Source organism: Lampetra planeri, chromosome 30 (assembly GCF_965212315.1).
Source record: "Lampetra planeri chromosome 30, kcLamPlan1.2.h2, whole genome shotgun sequence".
NCBI classification, from domain to species: Eukaryota; Metazoa; Chordata; class Hyperoartia; order Petromyzontiformes; family Petromyzontidae; genus Lampetra; species Lampetra planeri.
In genome coordinates, this window is record NC_136136.1 from 11391120 (window position 1) to 11411663 (window position 20544).

The 20544-nt window shown below is 52.4% G+C and overlaps 2 protein-coding genes across 6 annotated transcripts in view; one reads left to right on the top strand and one right to left on the bottom strand.

Annotated features, from left to right (window-relative positions):
- The window catches only part of LOC144728976 (uncharacterized), a 76977-nt gene extending 70895 nt beyond the window's left edge, over positions 1-6082 (top strand). For 3 of the 4 annotated variants that reach the window (XR_013587598.1, XR_013587599.1, XR_013587593.1), the window contains one exon: positions 3720-6082. The gene's annotated coding sequence lies outside the window, so the exon portion shown is untranslated. The remainder of the gene's footprint in view (positions 1-3719) is intronic. The other variant, XR_013587600.1, reaches the window with a different exon arrangement.
- The window catches only part of LOC144728970 (cytochrome P450 4B1-like), a 33260-nt gene extending 25663 nt beyond the window's left edge, over positions 1-7597 (bottom strand). The window contains exons 1-3 of one of the 2 annotated variants that reach the window (XM_078608772.1): positions 7404-7596; positions 6294-6438; positions 3735-3779 (exon numbers count right to left, since the gene is read on the bottom strand). In XM_078608772.1, the coding sequence (XP_078464898.1) occupies positions 3735-3779; positions 6294-6438; positions 7404-7541 (328 nt within the window). In that variant the 5' untranslated portion in view covers positions 7542-7596. Of the gene's footprint in view, positions 1-3734; positions 3780-6293; positions 6439-7403 lie in introns of both variants that reach the window. The other variant, XM_078608773.1, reaches the window with a different exon arrangement.
- Between the last annotated feature and the right edge of the window lie 12947 nt (positions 7598-20544).

Genomic DNA, 20544 nt, shown 5'->3' on the forward strand with positions numbered 1-20544 from the left:
TTCGCTGCCTAGTATAGTATTTATCAATTGGGATACTGCAACAATTTTTTTTTAACATTAATCGATTATGTCTTAGCCCTCTGCTTTCTAAGCTGGAACTTCCTTTGGATGGTTGACAGTGGTTCGAAAATAGCCGCCATCGCGGTGCACGCATAGGCGAGTGATGATCGATCGGCCTCGAAGATGGAGTAGAAGGCGGCCAGCAAGTCATCATCGAGGGACGTCGGCAGGGCCCGCAATGCCTCGCACTCCAACCAGTCGACGGAGCGATACGCTGATTCAAAGCATCGATGAAATTCCGTCCAGTCGCCCTTGGTCGCGGAGAATGCGCGGACCTGCGGCAGCCGGCGCAACGGAGCTGTGTGCACCATCGGCGAAGTGGATGTTGAGTCTGACGCGACCGCTGCAATGGCGGGTCCCGTGCCCACTCGGTCGGACACGATCGGCCTTGTTGAAGCGACGTGGAGAGCAGTCACGTCCGTCGTAACCCCCATAGACGTCGTCCGGCCCGCTGCCATCAACATGTTGAACATGTACGTAACTGCTGCCAGCGTGGTCTCCAAGTGTGCAGCAACATCCCTCCAACTCCATCTCATTGGGCTGGTCGGAGTTTCCTCGTGCTCACTCACTTGCGCCAAGGGCAGCCGGTCCTCTGGTTCCGCCAGCTGAGCAACAGTCTCGGGAGCCATGGTAGGAACAATCTCCTCGTCGTTCTCATCGTCGGTAAGTTCTTTCTTTTAGCCGCTTTGACATGGCTGCGTAGTCCTTTTACCATTTCGACACCAAATGATGTAGTGCTGTTATTTCACGCGGACAACTTTTTTTTTCTCCTGTGTCACTTTCATTCGAATAGAACTCCTTACGTTTAACACCACGTAACTCTGTCACAATTCTCTCGCTTGCGCTGCTTGCCTGCTTCGCTCCACTCGCGTCGCTCTCTCTCTCTCCCTGCCTCTCCATCGCTAGCCTGCTCTCTCTCACTCTCCTAGCCTCTCCGCTGCTAGCCTGCTTTCTCTCACTCTGCTAGCCTCTCTGCTGCTAGTCTGCTCTCTCTCACTCTGCTGGCCTCTCCGCTGATAGCCTGTCTGCCACGCTCCGCTCGCTCCGCTCTCTCCGCTCTCTCCCGCTCTCTCTCATTATGCTAGCCTCTCCACTGCTAGCACAGTTCGCAAAACCCCACGTGCGTTACTCCACTACAAGTGTGTGTCGGTGTATATGGAAGTATGCTTGCTGGGTTAGTGTGTGTGTCGGTGTAGATGGGAGGTGTGCTGGCTGGGTCAGTGTGTGTGTGTGTCGGTGTATATGGGGGTGTACTCGCTGGATCAGTGTGTGTGTCGGTGTAGATTGGGTTATACTGGCTGGGTCAGTGTGTGTGTCGGTGTACATGGGAGGTGTACTGGCTGGGTCACTGTATGTGTGTGTAGGTGGAGATGGGAGGTGTACTGGCTGGGTCAGTGTGTGTGTCGGTGTAGATGGAAGTGTACTGGCTGGGCCAGTGTGTGTGTCGGTGTAGATGGAAGTGTACTCGCTGAGTCAGTGTGTGTGGACATAAAGATATGACGTGTGTTGGCCGGGTCTGGTTTACCAGCCTAGTTTAGTCAGTCTGGATGCTTGCGGTTAGTGTAAACAGTTCTTGACAAAGATATGCATGACAAGATATTGAATCCAGGTTATGGGAATCATAGCACAGTGCATTAACCCCGATATCACTGCTCCCCACACAATATCTGTTCATGGAAAATGTTGATACAGTTCGTCATTTTGAAATAGTTCATGTATGAATTTCAGGACACCAATATGTCTTCTCTTTCATGTGCTTTAGTGAAGAGCAACTTAAATATCTATTACAGGAACCCCTTACCGACCACGGATTCGCAAACCGTGATTTCATGCACACACGGTTTATTATTTGTATACCAATTTGCCAACCGTGGCTTGTAAATTGAAGTATCCACGGGTAAGCAAGGTGTTAAGCCACATGACGTTGGAAATACGCCATTGCGTGACGTCATTGTTACAAATTTTTCGGGGCTGTGGTTCTTCTCCACGCTTCGGAGCACCACCCATGGCGCTGCGAAGCTGATCAGCTGCCCGTCGATTGTAATGTGATTCTTGCAGAGCATAGACCGGCCATCGCATGGCAACTACATTCAAGTTAATTGTGCTCTTGATCATGGATCCAAAGCGTGCATACAGCGAGTCGCGAAAGTGAGAGTGTTGCATCTGTGGCCCAGAGGAAGAGGGGGAGGGTGGGCAAACTGGCAACGTCACTTGGAAACAGCATCTGTGACAACCTAATTGGCTTACACGCCTTCACTAGCTGCGACACTCTCAGGGCATTCGCCGGTCGAGGGAAGCTGAATGTCCTGAAGATGGTGAGAAAGGAAATTTCCTGCCAAGAGACGATTAGTCGACTGGGGCAATCATGGAATGTGAGTGATGAGCTGTTCCAGAAAATTGAGCAGTTCGTCTGTCGCATGTATGTTGCTAATAGCAGCACTGGTGAGGTGAACGAACTGCGCTACCAGCTTTTTTGCACCAAAAGGGAAGTGGAGTCCAGTCAGCCGCCACCATGTAGAGACTGTCTCTTCATGCATGTTCAACGAGCCAACTATCAGGCAGCAATCTGGAACTGCTGTCTGCAGGCTAACCTTGTAGTGCCAAGCCCTACTAAGTATAGATGGACAGACGATGATGGCAAGCTGGCCATTTACTGGATGCACTCCCCATCCACACCAGATATGGTCTTGGAACCACTAGCATGCAAGTGCGTGCATTCATACAACATGCCAAGTTGCACGTGCCTGTCAAATGGACTGACATGCACAGACATGTGCGCAGGTTACAGACCTGCAGTAACCAAAAACTGCAGGATGATCCAGAACCTGACTTTGAACTCGGGGAGTCAGATGACCAGATAGACGAGCAGTTTGATGAGTGACACAGGGTGGTGATTCTGATGGTATTACTGTGGTAGTAGTAGTATACATTGATGCACAGTGTGGTGATTCTGGACTTGGTTACCCTTGTTAACACCATCTAAGTACACACAGCTTGATAACAATAATGTAACCTTCTTCACATATAACCATCACTAAATATATATATGGGATTACATGTATCATTAGCTAAGTATATGCGACTGTCAATGTTTATAATATTATAAACCTTATTATCCTGTGTTTTCATTGTGTATTTAAACCAATAAAGACCAGTGTGTGACCTAACTGGCTTTGGTCTAGGTAGTTTTTCAGTAATAATGCTCATTCATCGATCCGGATGCCTGTCATAGGGTATGGGTATAAAAGTCATGGTAACTACAACTAAGCTGCCACTCCGCAAAGGTGTTATCAGAATATGTCCCACACACATGAAGGATTACAAAAATCATTACTAGACTTTACCACATCAGGTGGTACCAATAAGTGATGTTTTTGGTCTGGGCCAATGAACTAGTACGCACTGATAAGGGGTATGTAGTTAAGCTCTGACAAGTCTGACCGTAGCTGTGGTTCCCCTAACCCCCTATTTCCCATAGGCCCTGTACTTTACCAACTGCGGATTTGCCTACCATGGTATTTTCCAGCAACCTGGCAAGGGATTGCTGTATATCAAAGTTTAAAAGCCACATGACGGCTTCAGGTGAGGCTAAATGCATTTCTGATGCTGGTCTGCTGCCTCCAGTGAATTTGTCGAGTGGTCTCTCGTGTGTCTTGCAGGATTTGTAAACTCACCGATCCATGGAATGACGAATACATATCCGAGGTCAGTCTTCGGTTCTGAACAAAAACACACATGAGGTGCGTACAACAAACACAGGAATTTCCAAAGTAACAAACATTTACTTGAACCACCCTAAGGACCTGCTCACATGTCCATACCTTTCGCAGAAGATGAAGTCGTGTCCTTTGTTTAGCAGGCTCCAAAATGTATAACACTGTGTAAAGTGCATGTTTCCCTCACTTTATGCGGTTGATGTGTTCTAAAAAAAAGGGCGTACAAAGCGAAACGGCTGCCTGCCGAGTAGCGTGTACATTACACACAGTACCCACAAGAATGTTGTACCACTTTTGACCGTATAGCCGCATCTGAGTGAATTAAAACTGCATAGAGCGATTTTTCACACACCCGCTCACATGCTCACACGGCGGTGAGCATGTGAGCGGGTGTGTCGGGAGGGCGGAGGAACTGGGGCAAGGGTCATGGAGGTCCCTATCTGGAAGCCCCTGAAACCTGTTAGTGGGTTCGAGAAGGGAGGTGCGGCCAGGGCGGAGCCAAGCTGTGCTGGTAGCATAAAAGGGGCCGAGAGCGGGAGCTCGAGGCTGCCGGTTCTGGTATTGGATCGTCTCGTCGCCATCGTCGCTGCCGTCTTTGCTCGATATTGCGCTGCTAGATAGTTGTTGGCTGTCTCCGTCAGCGCCGTCAGTGTTAGACGGCTAGTGTTATACATAGGCTAGCGACTGTAGAGTCTGCAGGCGAGATCGTGTGTGCGCAATAAAGAAGGTGCCTCTACAAACCTCGTCTCTGACTCACTGACACTACACCTGTATGAATATGTCAGGTGCATGAGCAGTCTGGTATTGGGTCGAGTGGGACTGGGTGATGGGGCTGGCTGTGTTTAGCATTGAAATACGATTTGATCAGGATCGGAAATACTTCGCAGTCGGTGGCAAATCCATGTTCTTATTGCGGGGGCATGTCAGTTGCACAGAACAAGCACGGTTGACGTCCGACAAAGTGGTATTTAATTTATCAACCCTGGAGCGACGAAGGGTTGAGTTGTACCACCTAACGTGGTCCGACGTTGCGCTCTAATCATCGGGCCAGATGCTACCGCATCAAGCTCGGTATGACAGGGTCTGCGCGGTGAGCACCGCTTGTCGGGATATCCACAGTGGTCAATTAATCTTAATTTTAGTGTCAATATTGCCCTCAATAAAGTAGGTATCAGTGCACATGACAGCAGAACGAGAATGGTACAGCCACGCAATTATTTTGAGACTGGACCCCCACCAGAAAAACGTAGAATTTACACCCCTTGCTCGGGATTAGAGTGGAAATCCACACCTCCCAATGCTCTTTTCATGTAAATGTTATATTACAGTGGCAATGAAACATAAATTACATGATTACAAACTAAACTATGTTTTATTTTACCAGGTAAGGCCCACTAAGCTATGTAGCTCATTTTCATGTGACCTGGAAAAAATATTAGCTCAAAGAAGTGGCTTATCACGTGGAAATTTATAGCAGCAAAATACCCGAAACCCATGTTGATTCTAAATGTGGAGGGGAAAACTGGAGGACTCGGGAGAAAAATCCACACGACCACGAAGAGAGAGAAAGACATGCAAACTCCAAATATACAGCAGGCATCAGGGGCTGGATCGAACCCACGACCTACTGTATACTAGGTGAGCAAGTTAATATCTCGCCACAACGGCATCCCATCCCAAGGCTCAAGACAAGACGCAAAATACCGATGGTGTTTCACTGAATCAGATCCGTGGACGAATGTGCTTACATCGCGGGTTATGCAATTTATGTCTGTGAGGCCTTGTGTATCTGGCGTATTGTCCACCTAGATCTGACACTGTGTTCATACACACGTGGACTGGCAAGTCCTTCACAAGGGATGCCGTTTCCTAGGAAGTGGACGTCACAAGCCATGTCACATTATTCACGAGTTGGTCAATGTGGGATCGTTTTGTAGCTATACATTCCAAATTGTACAATGACCCAAAATATAATTGTAAAATATACATAGTCTTTCAGACATCTGATGTAAAATATATATATATCTATTCATATTACTAAGCTCTCCAGATACTACACTACGACCGTGTCTCTGTCGTGTCTGTGTATTGATGTCTAGTTCACTGGCCCTGCGTGTTCCTGCAGGGAACGTATGCCCTGCCACTAATTATTTTAATTCCGGCACAACGGGTCCCATAGATAGTCTCTGGTTTAGGCCAATCAATACGTACATCGTAATCAAAGCATACTTGCATTTCTTACCACAAGCATGATGTTTGGTTAATGCTGATTTGTATCCTTGCAATAAATGTCTCTGTTGTTTGAACATCTTTACACCTCCTGTATTATTGACGGAAAGGATAAAGCCTTTTTTCCCCCAGCACTTTGACACCGGTAAAAAAGATCTCATAGATACGAATACACTTTAGTTTGTGTGTGCAAAAGAGATTTGAGAGTAGCAGGAGTGTTTCTGGCCGATCGTGATCTGTCAGTGCTAGAGCGGTAACGCTGCTCTCTGTCCCTCGCGAGCCGTTTACCTGCAGTGCTGATGATGGCTTTGGCATAGTCCGGGTGACTGATTTGCAATGTTGATATGAACGGACCAACCCACATGGGAAACACGTAGCGATACTCGCGGAACAGCTTCAAAAGATTCCGCAGCCACTGCTCGTCATCTGGAAGCTGCACACAGACACGTACAAAACAAATACAAACACCCCCTGTATAGCCTTGAACTGACTGTTGGGGCAAGTGCTGTTAGGGAGTACATTCGAAGGCCGGAACGGCACACTAGGGGTGACCCCTCCAATCCCACACAAAGCACCTTAACCCCTCAGCCATCTTCACACAGCCATGCAAGCTGATGTGACTAAGCAATACACTCATATAGACTGCATGTTTCCTGCGTAGACACGAGGAATCCGCCGCGGTGTATTACAATGGTAAGCACACTGGACCTGCAATCAACCTATAGATCACTGGATCAACCCTGATCTCCCGGTGCGGCAGTTGAAACAACGAGGCAAGTTTTTGTTTCATTAAACTCCTTTACCAGCGCCGCCAGTGTCCAATGAGCAGAGGTGTAATTGCCGCTTGGCGGATCGCGAATTCACTTCTCAGGCACAAGTGCTGCTCGCGTGTTGAGTGCTCTATGTGTCAGCAGGTTCCCATAGAGCTGTGTGTGTAGTACAGCTCCGCGTGCCGTTGTGTAGTCTTGGGGCGATTGTACCGCGCACACGAGGGCACGCAACGAGAGGGCGCACAGGCAGCGCCGAGCCACCAGCAGCTACCACCGAGCCAGGCAACTAAGTTGCCTGTGCCACGGCTGATTATATCCAGAGGACGGGTCCAGATATCGCTCGCTATTGGTGTTGGCTGTGGCCAGGAGCCAACGTCAATCGGCCTCACGTGGCCGGACGAGGCCGGCTGCCCCTTAAGGTCGCACGCGCGGCACCCGTGAACACGCGTCAGGTGGCCGCGCGGTACACGGAAAGTGCACACACTACATACACAGTACATAGTACATACACACTACATACACAGTACATACACACAACATACACAGTAGACACACACTACATACACAGTAGACACACTACATACGCACTACATACAGGGTACATACACAGTACACGCTCACCACTCACCAGGTGCGCGTGCCCGTAGAGCCAGTGCGCGGGCGGTCCCGGGAAGGCGTCGAGTGCGGGGCGCGCGCGCCGCCGCAGCACCCACAGGGCGCAGCACGCGGCGCACAGCAGCAGCAGGGAGCCCAGCAGCTCCCACATCCTCCTCACTCCGAGCCGGTGAACTTGTGGAGGCCGACGTCAACCTCCCTGCTCCCAGTGAGCGGGCGGGGCGCGACGTCCACCCCCTCCATTCCCCCCTCCTCCATTCCCCCCTCCTCCTCGTCGGCCGCCTTTCGGGACATCGCTACTCGGCTGGCTCACCACCGCCCGGGGTTATCTCACGGGCGCTCAAATTACACCACTACATAAACGAACGCAGAGGTGTGCACACGCGCGCCCCTGCAGGCGCGTTTTTCCCTGACAAAGGCTGGCGCTGAACAAAAGAAACGTCGGCGGGATGAATATGCGCTTACCTGCGCTAAATTGAAAGAAGCAGCGGAAGATATAAATATGCACGCATACCCCCCCCGAGTGGTTAAGCCTTAATCTGCTGTGCAAACAAAGGCTAATGCTAAAGGAAAAGGAACGGCGGCGGTAGAAATACGCGCGCACGCCTTGCCGTTGATACTATTGTCATTGTGTAGCGACTGCCGGCGAACGGGTTGATTGCACCCCGCCCCAATTACGCAGCGCTGCAGGCGCGCGTTTTCCACACACATGTGCGCGTAAACACGTGCAAACGACGGCGGCCGTATATGTTGCAATACACGCGCGCCTCACACACGCGCTCAAATTACCAACACTGTGCCGATGCTGCAGCCCCGCGCTCGCTCTCTTGCGCACATCGTATCCCCGCGGAGACGCACCACATACAAATCGCAGCCACCATGCCGAGGTTCTAACCACACACACAGAAATCACACTGCACCGATATTCTGAACTAAAGTTTATTAATGGCCAATACACCCTCCCTGGAGGAGGAATATTTTGTGAGGAGAGCCGAGCCTAACTCTGCCTATGAACCCAGCGACACAAACGTCCTACCACGTACCTCGAAGCTGGACTCGCAGCATCCCACGGACACTGAGAGAGTCAGAGGGAGGAGGACGAGAGAAGACTTGTCCTATCACTGTCTCGCAGCAGCACTCGCTGGCATCGCACGGATGCTGTAAGCAGCAGGACGGCAGGAAGTGGGTCGTGACGGCCCAGAGGTTGTAGACAACTGACTAAATCGTCCTCTGGCTCCTCTTTTTATGCTTTAAACTTCAAAGGCCCAGGGGGACGTTGCACCGCGCAGCCAATCACGTGTCTTCCTTTTTTTAATTGATGCACCGCCCACACCTGGAGCGTTATTTTCCGTTACACCTCGACCCATTGTCTATGTGCCAGTCCTCTGTCCCCCCTCGAGTGCTGCGGCAACGGGGCGGGCGGCGGCGACCCCCGGTGGCTCCTTTGTCTGGAAGGGCTCCCGCACTTTTGCCTATTTACTATGCCACCCTCCGTCCGTTTTCGAGGGCTGCTGCGGCTGCGGCTGGCGGGCAATGGCGACCCCCAATTGTTTCTTTGTCTGTGTAGGGGTGTTACGGAGGGGCTGTTATAGAATGAGATCAGATGGGAAAGAAACACAGTGGGCGTGGCTATGTCGGTGCACGGGAAGGTGCTCCCAGCGACGTCCGCATCGGGCAACCTGGGGGGCTGACTCGGAGCAGGGATCCCCCGGGACCCCACCCCTCAGCGGGGGTTTTGGTATAAAAGGGGATGAGCCGGAGGGCTCAGGGAGAGATGTTGAAGCTAACCAGTGAAGGCTGAAGATCGTCGTAGATAGAGCCCTGGACTCCCCTGGATCGCCGCCCTTATCAGGGCCGAACAGGATCGAGCCAGCGGCGTGGTCCCAAGAGCCAGAGCCGGTGCTCTTGTAAGAGCTGGTCTGGGACTCCGGGTACCGTGAGCCTGACTTACCAGTGTCGGGCTAGCTAGCCTCCCCTAGCCCGTTAGTGGAGGACCCAGAGGTAGGCTAGGCGTAGCTAGAGAGTGTATCCCCAGTTAGACGGGTGAGGGGGCCGATACCCCCTCCAGTGTTGTATGTCAGTGTTGTGCTGTACCGACACGGAATAAATACGTGTGCCTCCAAACCCCGGCGTCCAGTCTCCTGGAACATTATTACATCTGGTGTTAGAAGTGATCGACCACGAACATGGACACGCGACGGACAGCTCGTGCCAGGGTACCGGGGGCGGAGGACACCGCTGCAGAAGTTGAGCCCGAGATGGCTGAAGGCGACGCCGAGCAGCCGGGGCCGGATCCATCCACACCGCAGCGTCTGGATGGAGGGGAGCCGTCAGCAGATGGACTGCGGCAGGCACACGCGAGACTGGCGGAGCTGCTTTACGCTGCTGCCGCCACGCTTGAACAAATTACGCGGCTGGGGGCTGGTGGACCGCCACGGAGCGACGACAGCCGACGAGCAGCACGGGTTCCCGCCATTTCGACGGAGCCGGATTTTGAATCTCCCGCCATCGCCGCAGCAGCTGCTGAGGGCGTGGCCGGGCTGAGCCTCGTGTCCGACGTCGGGCGTACAGTGGCTGCTACGTCATCAACAGCGGCCAGCGCGTCACCAGTGGTGCGACCGGCGATGCCACTCGTCGTTCGCGCCGAAGCTGAGCCGAGTGACGGGAGCGACGGGGGGCGACCTTCCACTGCGGCCGCTGCGTTGCACCAACGTCTACCTCCCCTCAAGGAGTTTGTGGGCGAGGATGGTGACTGGGGCGGCTTTCAGCGGCGCTTCCTCGCACACCAGGAGATGGCGCAGTGGACCGATGCCGAGGCTCTCTGCGCGCTGCCAGCGCTGCTCGACAGCGATGCCCTCGCCACTCTCACCTCGGCGCCGAAAGCCAAGCGCGCCACGCTGCAGATGGTGCTTCAGCTGCTGGCTGCAGTCTACGGACCACCGTCTGACTGCAGGCAGCTATTCTACGATCGTCAGCGGGGTGCCAAGGAGTCGCTCCTGGCATATCGCACGGCTCTCTTGGCACTGGCAAGAACGGCTTTCCCGCGAATGGATGACGAAGGAGTGGACGCCATGGTGACAGAGAAGATCCTCTTGCTGGCTGACCAATTGGACATCGTCGTCGTGGCGCAGGACGACGCTGAGATGTCCTCCCTCCGGGCCGCACGACACCTCCACGCCAACTTACTCTCGCAGCGACGAAAGGCCAGCAAGGCGGCGACCGGCCGTGCTGTGGCTGCAGCCACCCTCCCGGCGGAGGAAATTTGCGCCGTCGACCGTCAGCTGGAGTGGAGAGCGGGAGTATGGCCGGCTCGGGACGGACCGGGCCGCCTCGACCAGCCAACGTCATCGGCAGTGCTCCCGCGCTGCTACAATTGCGGCCTCCGGGGTCATGTCGCCTCGGGATGCCGCTCTCCTCGGCAGCGGGGGGCGACGCCTCGACAGGACGCCGCGCCTCCTCCCAAGCTCCAACAACATAACCCGGCGAGTCGCGGCACCCCTCATGTTTGGCCCACACACACACCCGTCACACACTCACGCACCGCAACGAACGGGGGGCCGAAATTGCACACCGTCGCGCCAACACGTACCACTGTGGGGACTAATATCCAACCCAGCCAGTGGTCCGTGTTGGCCCATCGCGTTGTGGCCGCGTCGTCGGGGTCGTCAGCCGTTGTGGGGCACATTGATGGGGTTGAGGTGCGCATCCTGGTCGATACGGGAGCATCGGCGACCATTATTTCGGAATTGATTTACAACATTCTTCCTGTTCAGAGCCGTCCTTTGCTGCCCATTGATGTACCGTTCTATGCTGCTAACGGGGGCTCACTGGGCATCATTGGACAAATTCGAGCGCAAATTTGTATCGGAGATATCAAATTATCTGGCCCAATTTTTGTCTCCTCCTCGCTGGCGGTTCCGTGCCTGCTGGGGACGAACTTCCTGGGCAAAATGCCGATCCGTATTTTAATCGACCAGGGCTGTATTGAGCTCCCGTCGGGCCGACGTATGGCATTTCTGCCGTCTCCCTCTACGGGTCGGATGGCGTTCGCGACGGTACCGGCGCTCGTTGACAGAACGGTACGCGTACCGCCGGGGGCCCAGATGCTGGTGCCTCTTAAACTACGTCGGCCTTTCGCTAAAGGGATTTCGGACCAGGGGGTTCTGCTGGGCCCTTCTAGGGTCGGGGTTAGCGGGCCTCATTTAATTCCGGCCCAGACCATCGTTAAGGGGGACGGGGACCCTTTCATCGCGGTCCTCAATGTGGGGTCGCGGACGGTGGTGCTTCCACAGAGGATCGTGCTTGCTCACACAACGCCGGTGCCCTGTGAGGAACCCGTCGTAAATCACGTGAGCGCTGCCCCTCTGCACGACCACATACGGACAGTGATGAGGGGTGGCTCGAGGCGCTTTGTGCGGGATCGACGGACCTGTCGGACTTAGAGCGTCAAAAGCTTAAAACACTGCTGCGTGAATTTTCCGACGTTTTCAGTCGGAACAAATACGATCTGGGCTGTACTCATCTGCTGCGTCACCATATTGATACGGGTGACAGCACGCCAATACGCCAGAATCCTTTTCGGTTAAGTCCCGCCGAAAAGGACCATGTCAAATCGGCCGTTGATGACATGTTAGCCGCCGACATCATTCTCCTTCTACCAGCCCTTGGGGAGCGCCAATTGTCTTAGTTAAAAAACATGACGGCTCGTTGCGGTTTTGCGTCGATTTTCGTCGCCTCAACAAAATTTCTGTTGCTGACGCATACCCGCTCCCACGGATAGACGAATCGCTTGACGCCTTGGCGGGGGCGCGATTCTTCTCCACATTGGATTTGCTTTCGGGATTCTGGCAGCTTCCTCTGGACGATGATTCGAAACCCAAAACTGCATTCCGTACACCGCACGGCCTGTTCCAATTCAACCGGTTGCCGATGGGACTCCACTCAGCGCCAGCAACTTTCTAGCGATTGATGGAATTGGTTTTGGCTGAGTTACAATGGGACTCGTGCTTGATTTATTTGGATCACGTTATCGTCTTTAGCAAAACATTTGACGAACATCTACAGAGGTTGCGGGCGGTTTTCCTCAAAATGCGGGCTGCTAATTTGAAATGTAAACCCCAAAAATGTCATTTGTTACGCGAATCCGTGCGTTATTTGGGACATATCGTCGGACGCTCAGGTATTGCTACCGATCCCGCCAAAACGCAGTGTGTCAGCTCCTGGCCGACTCCCACCTCTGTGGGAGAGGTCAGGAGTTTCGTTGGATTCGCGTCGTATTACCGACGGTTTGTCGCGGATTTTGCAACGATTGCAAAGCCCCTACATGCTTTGACATCGAAGGGGGTCCGGTTCCACTGGGGACAGGAGGAGGAGGCTGCCTTCCGATCCCTCCGGGACGCGCTGGTAAACGCTCCTCCCTTGGGTTACCCTGATTTTTCAAAACCCTTTTTGCTCGACACGGACGCGAGCAACACGGGTATTGGGGGCGTGCTTTCGCAGGTGGTTGATGGTGTGGAACGGGTAGTCGCGTACGGTAGTCGGGTGTTGTCTCCAGCGGAGCAAAGATATTGTGTCACCCGTCGGGAACTGTTGGCAATTGTTAACTTCATCCAACAGTATCGCCCATATCTGTACGGTCGGCATTTCACCATCCGCACAGATCATGCGGCACTACAGTACGCCCTGCGAGTTCAACAACCATCGGGACAATTGTCTCGATGGTTGGAGATTCTCCAGGACTTCGATTTCGAAACTACGTACCGTAAGGGCGTTCGCCACACCAATGCGGACGCTCTGTCACGGATGCCAACCACCTCCGAATGCGCATGCCTCCTGGGGTCGGGACGTTGCAGGCCTCCGAGTGAGATATCCGTTCCGGTCCTGGCGGCCGCCGCTGACGCAACGTCGATGACGGATTTGATTGCACAACAGGGAAAAGATTCCCTGTTGGGGTTGCTTGTTGCTGAATGGGGGCGCCTCCAGATGGAGGATACCTCCCTCCTCGCGTTGCGTCGTCGCGTCGGAAGTGCTGGGCGGGGGAGGGGTGATGTCGACTCATGGGAGATGGTCCAGGGTCTGTTAATGCATTGGGACGGGAGATCCCATCGACACCGGCTGGTGGTCCCTTCTGTTTTGCGGGGTAAGGTGGTGTGGGCTGCTCATGAGCGCCTCCTCCACCTGGGGACTCAAAAGACCCTCGCCATGCTCCAGCTAGATTTTGTTTGGCCGGGCATGACAAGGGATGTAGGGGATCTGTTGGGGTCATGTCCTCGGTGTGCGCAACGTAAACCACCAGCACGGGAGTCTAACCCGCCCTTGCAATCCATCAAAGTTTCCAGGGTCAACGAGCTTGTCGCGCTTGATATCCTGGGCCCATTCCCCGCTACCCCCAGGGGCAACAGATACCTGTTGACCGGGGTGGAATATTTTATGCGCTGGCCTATGGCCTGGCCCCTTGCCAACCAGTCGGCAGCAGCCATCGCGGAGGCCTTTGTCCAGGTATACGTCCTGGACAAAGGTGCTCCGGAGCGGCTGCTGACCGACCAGGGCAAACATTTTTCTGGTAAACTTCTCCAAGAGGTCTGTGAGCTCCTGGGCACGAAAAAAATTCGTACCTCCCCATATCATCCGCAAACTGACGGGATGGTGGAGCGTCTGCATCGAACCATCACGTCAATGCTGTCCCAACAGGTCTCGGACTCACAGACCGATTGGGACCTTCAAATTCAAGGGGTCTTGGCAGCATATAGAATGGCTCCCCATGCGGCAACAGGATTTTCCCCCTTCTTCTTGATGTACGGCCGCGAACCTGACCCGCCTGTTCAGACCCAGCTGCAGATCTCCGCGCCGCGGGGTAAAACTAAATTGGCCGACCATGTTAAATTCAATATTGCTAAATTAACAGAGGCACGGGAGGCTGCTATGTAAAATTCCGACCTCCGCCAGAAGGCTAACGAGAGGCTCAGGCTGGGTCGGGCGCACGTGCTGCAGTGGAAACCGGGTGACAAGGCATGGTTACACTGTCCACAGGTACCACTTGCAACCTCCTCTAAACTGGTGCGGCCGTGGCGGGGCCCTGTGGAGGTGGTTCAGGTTTTACGGCCTCAGTGTGTACGCATCAAATGGGGGAAGCGGCGGTGGTTTGTGCACCCCTCCAGATTGAAACCGTTCGTTGCGGCCCGAGTTCCCACTTCACACACGCGTGGCCAGACATGTGGGGGGTCCGCCGACTCACAGGGTCCGTCTCCGCTGCTCTCACCTAACGTGCTGCCGGCTGTCCCGCCCTCAGGTGCACCGGGAGTGACGGGCTCACGCCCGACAACCCCTCCTGGGGATGCCGAGGGTCACGCGGCAACGGAAAGTGACTCACTCGGACACGGACGGTTGCCACCCAACAGTCCGCCATCCAGGGTTGCCCCGTGTGACGGGCCTGCTGCAAGAACGAGCGCGAAAACGCGTAGACTTTTGTGATGCCCGGAGGATTGTACATATGTTGTGTTCACTGTGTGTTGTGTGTGTGGTGTGTTTTCCTGCAAATTGGATTGTATATATGTTGGGTTCATTGTGTGTTGTGTGTGTGGTGTGTTTTCCTGCAGATTGTATATAGGGTGCTCTTACGGAATTCGTATTTATTCGGGGGGGGGGTGCGTCGGGTTATTTCTCTTCTTGCTGTTGTGGTTCTTGTTGGTGTTCTTGATGTTGTTATTGTTGAAAAAAATTGTGAGGCACACACGGGTTCAAGGGGTAAATACACTTTTATTGTTGTTGTTGCAGCCGGGACGGCTGCGAGCTGTACAGGGGGGGGGTGATGTAGGGGTGTTACGGAGGGGCTGTTATAGAATGGGATCAGATGGGAAAGAAACACAGTGGGCGTGGCTATGTCGGTGCACGGGAAGGTGCTCCCAGCGACGTCCGCATCGGGCAGCCTGGGGGGCTGACTCGGAGCTGGGATCCCCCGGGGCCCCACCCCTCAGCGGGGGTTTTGGTATAAAAGGGGATGAGCTGGAGGGCTCAGGGAGAGATGTTGAAGCTAACCAGTGAAGGCTGAAGATCGTCGTAGATAGAGCCCTGGACTCCCCTGGATCGCCGCCCTTATCAGGGCCGAACAGGATCGAGCCAGCGGCGTGGTCCCGAGAGCCAGAGCCGGTGCTCTTGTAAGAGCTGGTCTGGGACTCCGGGTACCGTGAGCCTGACTTACCAGTGTCGGGCTAGCTAGCCTCCCCTAGCCCGTTAGTGGAGGACCCAGAGGTAGGCTAGGCGTAGCTAGAGAGTGTATCCCCAGTTAGACGGGTGAGGGGGCCGATACCCCCTCCAGTGTTGTATGTCAGTGTTGTGCTGTACCGACACGGAATAAATACGTGTGCCTCCAAACCCCGGCGTCCAGTCTCCTGGAACATTATTACATCTGGAAGGGCTCCCGCGCTTTTCCCGCTCAATGTTCCGTCCTCCGTTCTCCCTCCGAGTTGTACCTCATTGCGGTTGGCCCAGGGAACCTTCCTGTGCCCATACAATTTTAAGCTAATTTAGGGGCACTGCAATGTAACCTGTCCTGTGAGGGTTGGACCATCTTCTGGCACCGGGAAACCGCGGGACTCTCCCTCTAGGGCCATTCAGATTAACACCCGATGTGTCAGGCAACCCCTCCATCAGGACACTACGTGGGTGCACTGCGTGCGGGTGTGTGTTTAGTGCGGGGGCTGGGAGGGGATCGCGGCATTTGCGGAGTTGCTCCATGGTCGTGGAACCACACACTCACCCTCACCCTGAGCCGGCACACACAAGCTCACCCCAAGCCAGCACACTCACCCTCATTCCAAGCCAGCACACTCACCCCGAGGCAGCACAGACAGACTCACCGTGAGCCAGCACACACAGACTCACACACAGACTCGCACGCTGCTTTCTTCTGCTCACAGCAGCGCTCTACCCTGGCGCGACAGCAACACTCAAACGCTGAGCCGTGGGTGAACATCAAATAAACACACCCCCTGTGCAGGTTCTCATAATAACGCGCGTAGAGTTTGCAAGCGGTGTGCAAGCATGTGCGAGTTTCAGACAGTAAGGTCGCATCAGGACGACCAGGTGCAGCGAGAGGGAGCAACGGAAAGGAGACGGCTAATTAAGATGCATAGCAGTGATTGGCTGCCTGCAAATGGAGGCGGAGAACAGACGCCAGGCTGACGGGAGATTGAGACGATAACGGCAGAAGCCACGGGCGTGAGGAGTTAATGAGGGAGTTACAGTGAGGGAAAAATGTATTTGATCCCCTGCTGATTTTGTAGGTTTGCCCACTGACAAATAAATGATCAGTCTATAATTTTAATGGTAGGTTTATTTTAACAGTGAGAGACAGAATAACAACAACAAAATCCGGAAAAACGCATGTCAAAAATGTTATAAATTGATTTGCATTTTAATGAGGGAAATAAGTATTTGACCCCCTCTCAATCAGAAATATTTCTGGCTCCCAGGTGTCTTTTATACAGGTAACGAGCTGAGATTAGGAGCACACTCTTAAAGGGAGTGCTCCTAATCTCAGCTTGTTACCTGTTCACAGAAGCAATCAATCAGATTCCAAACTCTCCACCATGGCCAAGACCAAAGATCTCTCCAAGGATGTCAGGGACAAGATTGTAGACCTACACAAGGCTGGAATGGGCTACAAGACCATCGTCAAGCAGCTTGGTGAGAAGGTGACAACAGTTGGTGCGATTATGCGCAAATGGAAGAAACACAAAAAAACTGTCAATCTCCTTCGGCCTGGGGCTCCATGCAAGATCTCACCTCGTGGAGTTGCAATGATCATGAGAACGGTGAGGAATCAGCCCAGAACTACACGGGAGGATATTGTCAATGATCTCAAGGCAGCTGGGACCATAGTCACCAAGAAAACAGTTGGTTACACACTACGCCGTGAAGGACTGAAATCATGCAGCGCCCGCAAGGTCCCTCTGCTCAAGAAAGCACATATACATGCCCGTCTGAAGTTTGCCAATGAACATCTGAATGATTCAGAGGACAACTGGGTGAAAGTGTTGTGGTCAGATGAGACCAAAATGGAGCTCTTTGGCATCAACTCAACTCGCCGTGTTTGGAGGAGGAGGAATGCTGCCTATGACCCAAAAAACACCATCCCCACCGTCAAACATGGAGGTGGAAACATTATGCTTTGGGTTGTTTTTCTGCTAAGGGGACAGGACAACGTCACCGCATCAAAGGGACGATGGGCGGGGCCATGTACCGCCAAATCTTGGGTGAGAACCTCCTTCCCTCAGCCAGGGCATTGAAAATGGGTCGTGGATGGGTATTCCAGCATGACAATGACCCAAAACACACGGCCAAGGCAACAAAGGAGTGGCTCAAGAAGAAGCACATTAAGGTCCTGGAGTGGCCTAGCCAGTCTCCAGACCTTAATCCCATAAAAAAATCTGTGGAGGGAGCTGAAGGTTCGAGTTGCCAAACGTCAGCCTCGAAACCTTAATGACTTGGAGAAGATCTGCAAAGAGGAGTGGGACAAAATCCTTCCTAAGATGTGTGCGAACCTGGTGGCCAACTACAAGAAACATCTGACCTCTGTGATTGCCAACAAGGGTTTTGCCACCAAGTACTAAGTCATGTCTTGCAGAGGGGTCAAATACTTATTTCCCTCATTAAAATGCAACTCAATTTATAACATTTTTGACATGCGTTTTTCTAGATTTTTTTGTTGTTATTCTATCTCTCACTGTTCAAATACACCTACCATTAAAATTATAGACTGATCATTTCTTTGTCAGTGGGCAAACGTACAAAATTAGCAGGGGATCAAATACTTTTTTCCCTCACTGTAGTCAACCGTGCTAATCGGACGTCCGGGGAAGGATAACAAACTAAACACAAAAATAACTAATGCAACAAGCGGCAAACGCACTACCGCTGAGCTGCATCACTACGTTCTCTCCTTTGGCTGTAATTGCATCACCAGTCTCATTAATCGGGCAATACATCTTTCAGGCCCAAGCCTACTTCCTTCAAGGTCAATATTCATCTTATTTTCAATAATTCTGTAAGTGGGGCTTAAGTTTCAAATCGTCACAATTGCATTGTATTTGTTATTCAAAATCATGAAAATATCCTAAAATTGTCATGCTCTGCCTATATTTGTTTCAGCCTGGAAGGAATATGAACACGGACAAAACAATCTTCATGTAGGGGCTACGAATGTATTGAATCTGCACGTGCAGGTCAAATGCAGAGGCCAGGTGAGTGCAGTTCACACGCTCTAGAGAGCCCTTCCAGGCCTTCTCTCTCACGATGGTCATACGTCTTGATGAAGGTTCCTTCGTGTCGACAAAAGTAGATATATGAAATGTTTCTCCATATCTGTGGTTTTCCAACCTGTGGGTCGTGCTCCCCTGGGGTGGCACAGTCTTTGGCATGGATACCGTGTAAGAAAAGTGCAGGAACTATTTCAAACGTGCACAGGGAATATCAGTACCCTGTTGCGGTGACAAAATCACTCATACTCTTTGGTTCTTTCGGTAAAGTCACGAAGGTATAAAATAAAACCAAAAAATTCACGACGTTTCAGGCGAACACAAGCGTCCATCATCAGGTAGGAAAGCATAGTCTGCTGCTGAGGGAGACTGTTTAAAAAGGTTTGAAATGGGTGTAGCTCAAGGGTTATAAAGAAGTGGCCGGCGATAGTGATGTTAGTGTGAGAAATTAGCATGTAACTGTAAGATAGGAGAGCGGTCTCCTAGATGGGGGCACGGAAGTGGCTATGTTAATGTGAGGGATTAGCATGATGTTAATGTGAGAAATTAGAGGACACGGAAGTGGCTATGTTAATGTGAGAGATTAGCATGATGTTAACGTGAGAAATTAGCATGTAACTGTAGAAAAGGAGAAGAGCGGCCTCCTTGACGAGGGAGTGCAACCCAACGGGTGTAATCCGAAGGGCATGTGAGCATCCAGGCGGTCCATTGACATTGACCCTGTAGAACAGATTCTGCTACTGCAAATATTGTTTTGTCATCAGCCTCTAACAAGAATGAGAAATTGATGGGTTGAGAGGACCACAATGAAACAAATCCAACTGATTGACAAAATCAGCCTTAATACCATTCTTTTGGAGAGTTTCAGGAGTCATCTCCAGAAAGAAGCTTTGTGTTCTCTTAAGTTGATAGCGTGCAAAGTGCTTTCCACGTCGCATCCCAAACCTTTCACCAGGTGAGGAAGGTTCGGCCTGCAAGCAGGCTTGTGACCTAGGCACGGCAAGCATCCTGGTGGTGAAGGTTGTGAGCCATGGCATGTAGGACCCAGGCCAGGCCACTGGCTAGAGTGTCATGGCCAGCAAACATGAAGGGATCCACCTTGGCCTGTATGTCCACCTCGGTTAGCACATTGCCCTTGTAATCTTGACAAGTGGGGAAGCCGGTCGTTGCAGATTATTCTTATTCATAACTATTGTGACCCTACGTGCAACCGAGAGGCCACAATGGCCATGCCATCTACGCTCTTCACGATTGGACGCTCATCCACACGCTGAACAAGATGTCGAGGAAGTCAAGGTACCGCTTTGCTTTGATATTTTCCAGTTCCTCTTCCGCACGCAAGGCCTCCTTGCGTTCTTTGATCACTTTATCTGATTAGCAGCACACGCATACACACGTACAAAAAGAATATTCTGCATGTAGCCTTACACTTCTGTGACGCATGTTATTCGCAGGTTGTGACCTGCCCTTCACTGGTCACCCTCTAAGTTTACGGGGTTCCAATTTCCTGGCAGATAAAGGCAAGGGTTTTATTTTTAAGCTGTCTATCAGTAGATTGGAGACACGGCCTTTGGCACACTGCACTGTGACCCTCACGCCTATCATCTTATCATGCTAATCTGGGTATCTTAGTCTGCGCACGTGATAGTCGGCGTGCGTGTGCACCCACCATACCCGTGTGTGCATGTGTGCGACGTTGCACGTCTTGCAAAAGCGGAATTCCAGTGGACTCAAGTTGAGGATGACATAAAAGTGGTACGGGAAGAGCCGGCTCTGATGGCGCACCATTTCAATGAGATAAAACACCGCCGACACATAGGAGTTGCCATTCGCCACCCAGAGCGGGGCACGGGCAAGAGAAGTCATGCAAGTTACAAGACGCCGTTCAGTGGCTATGAG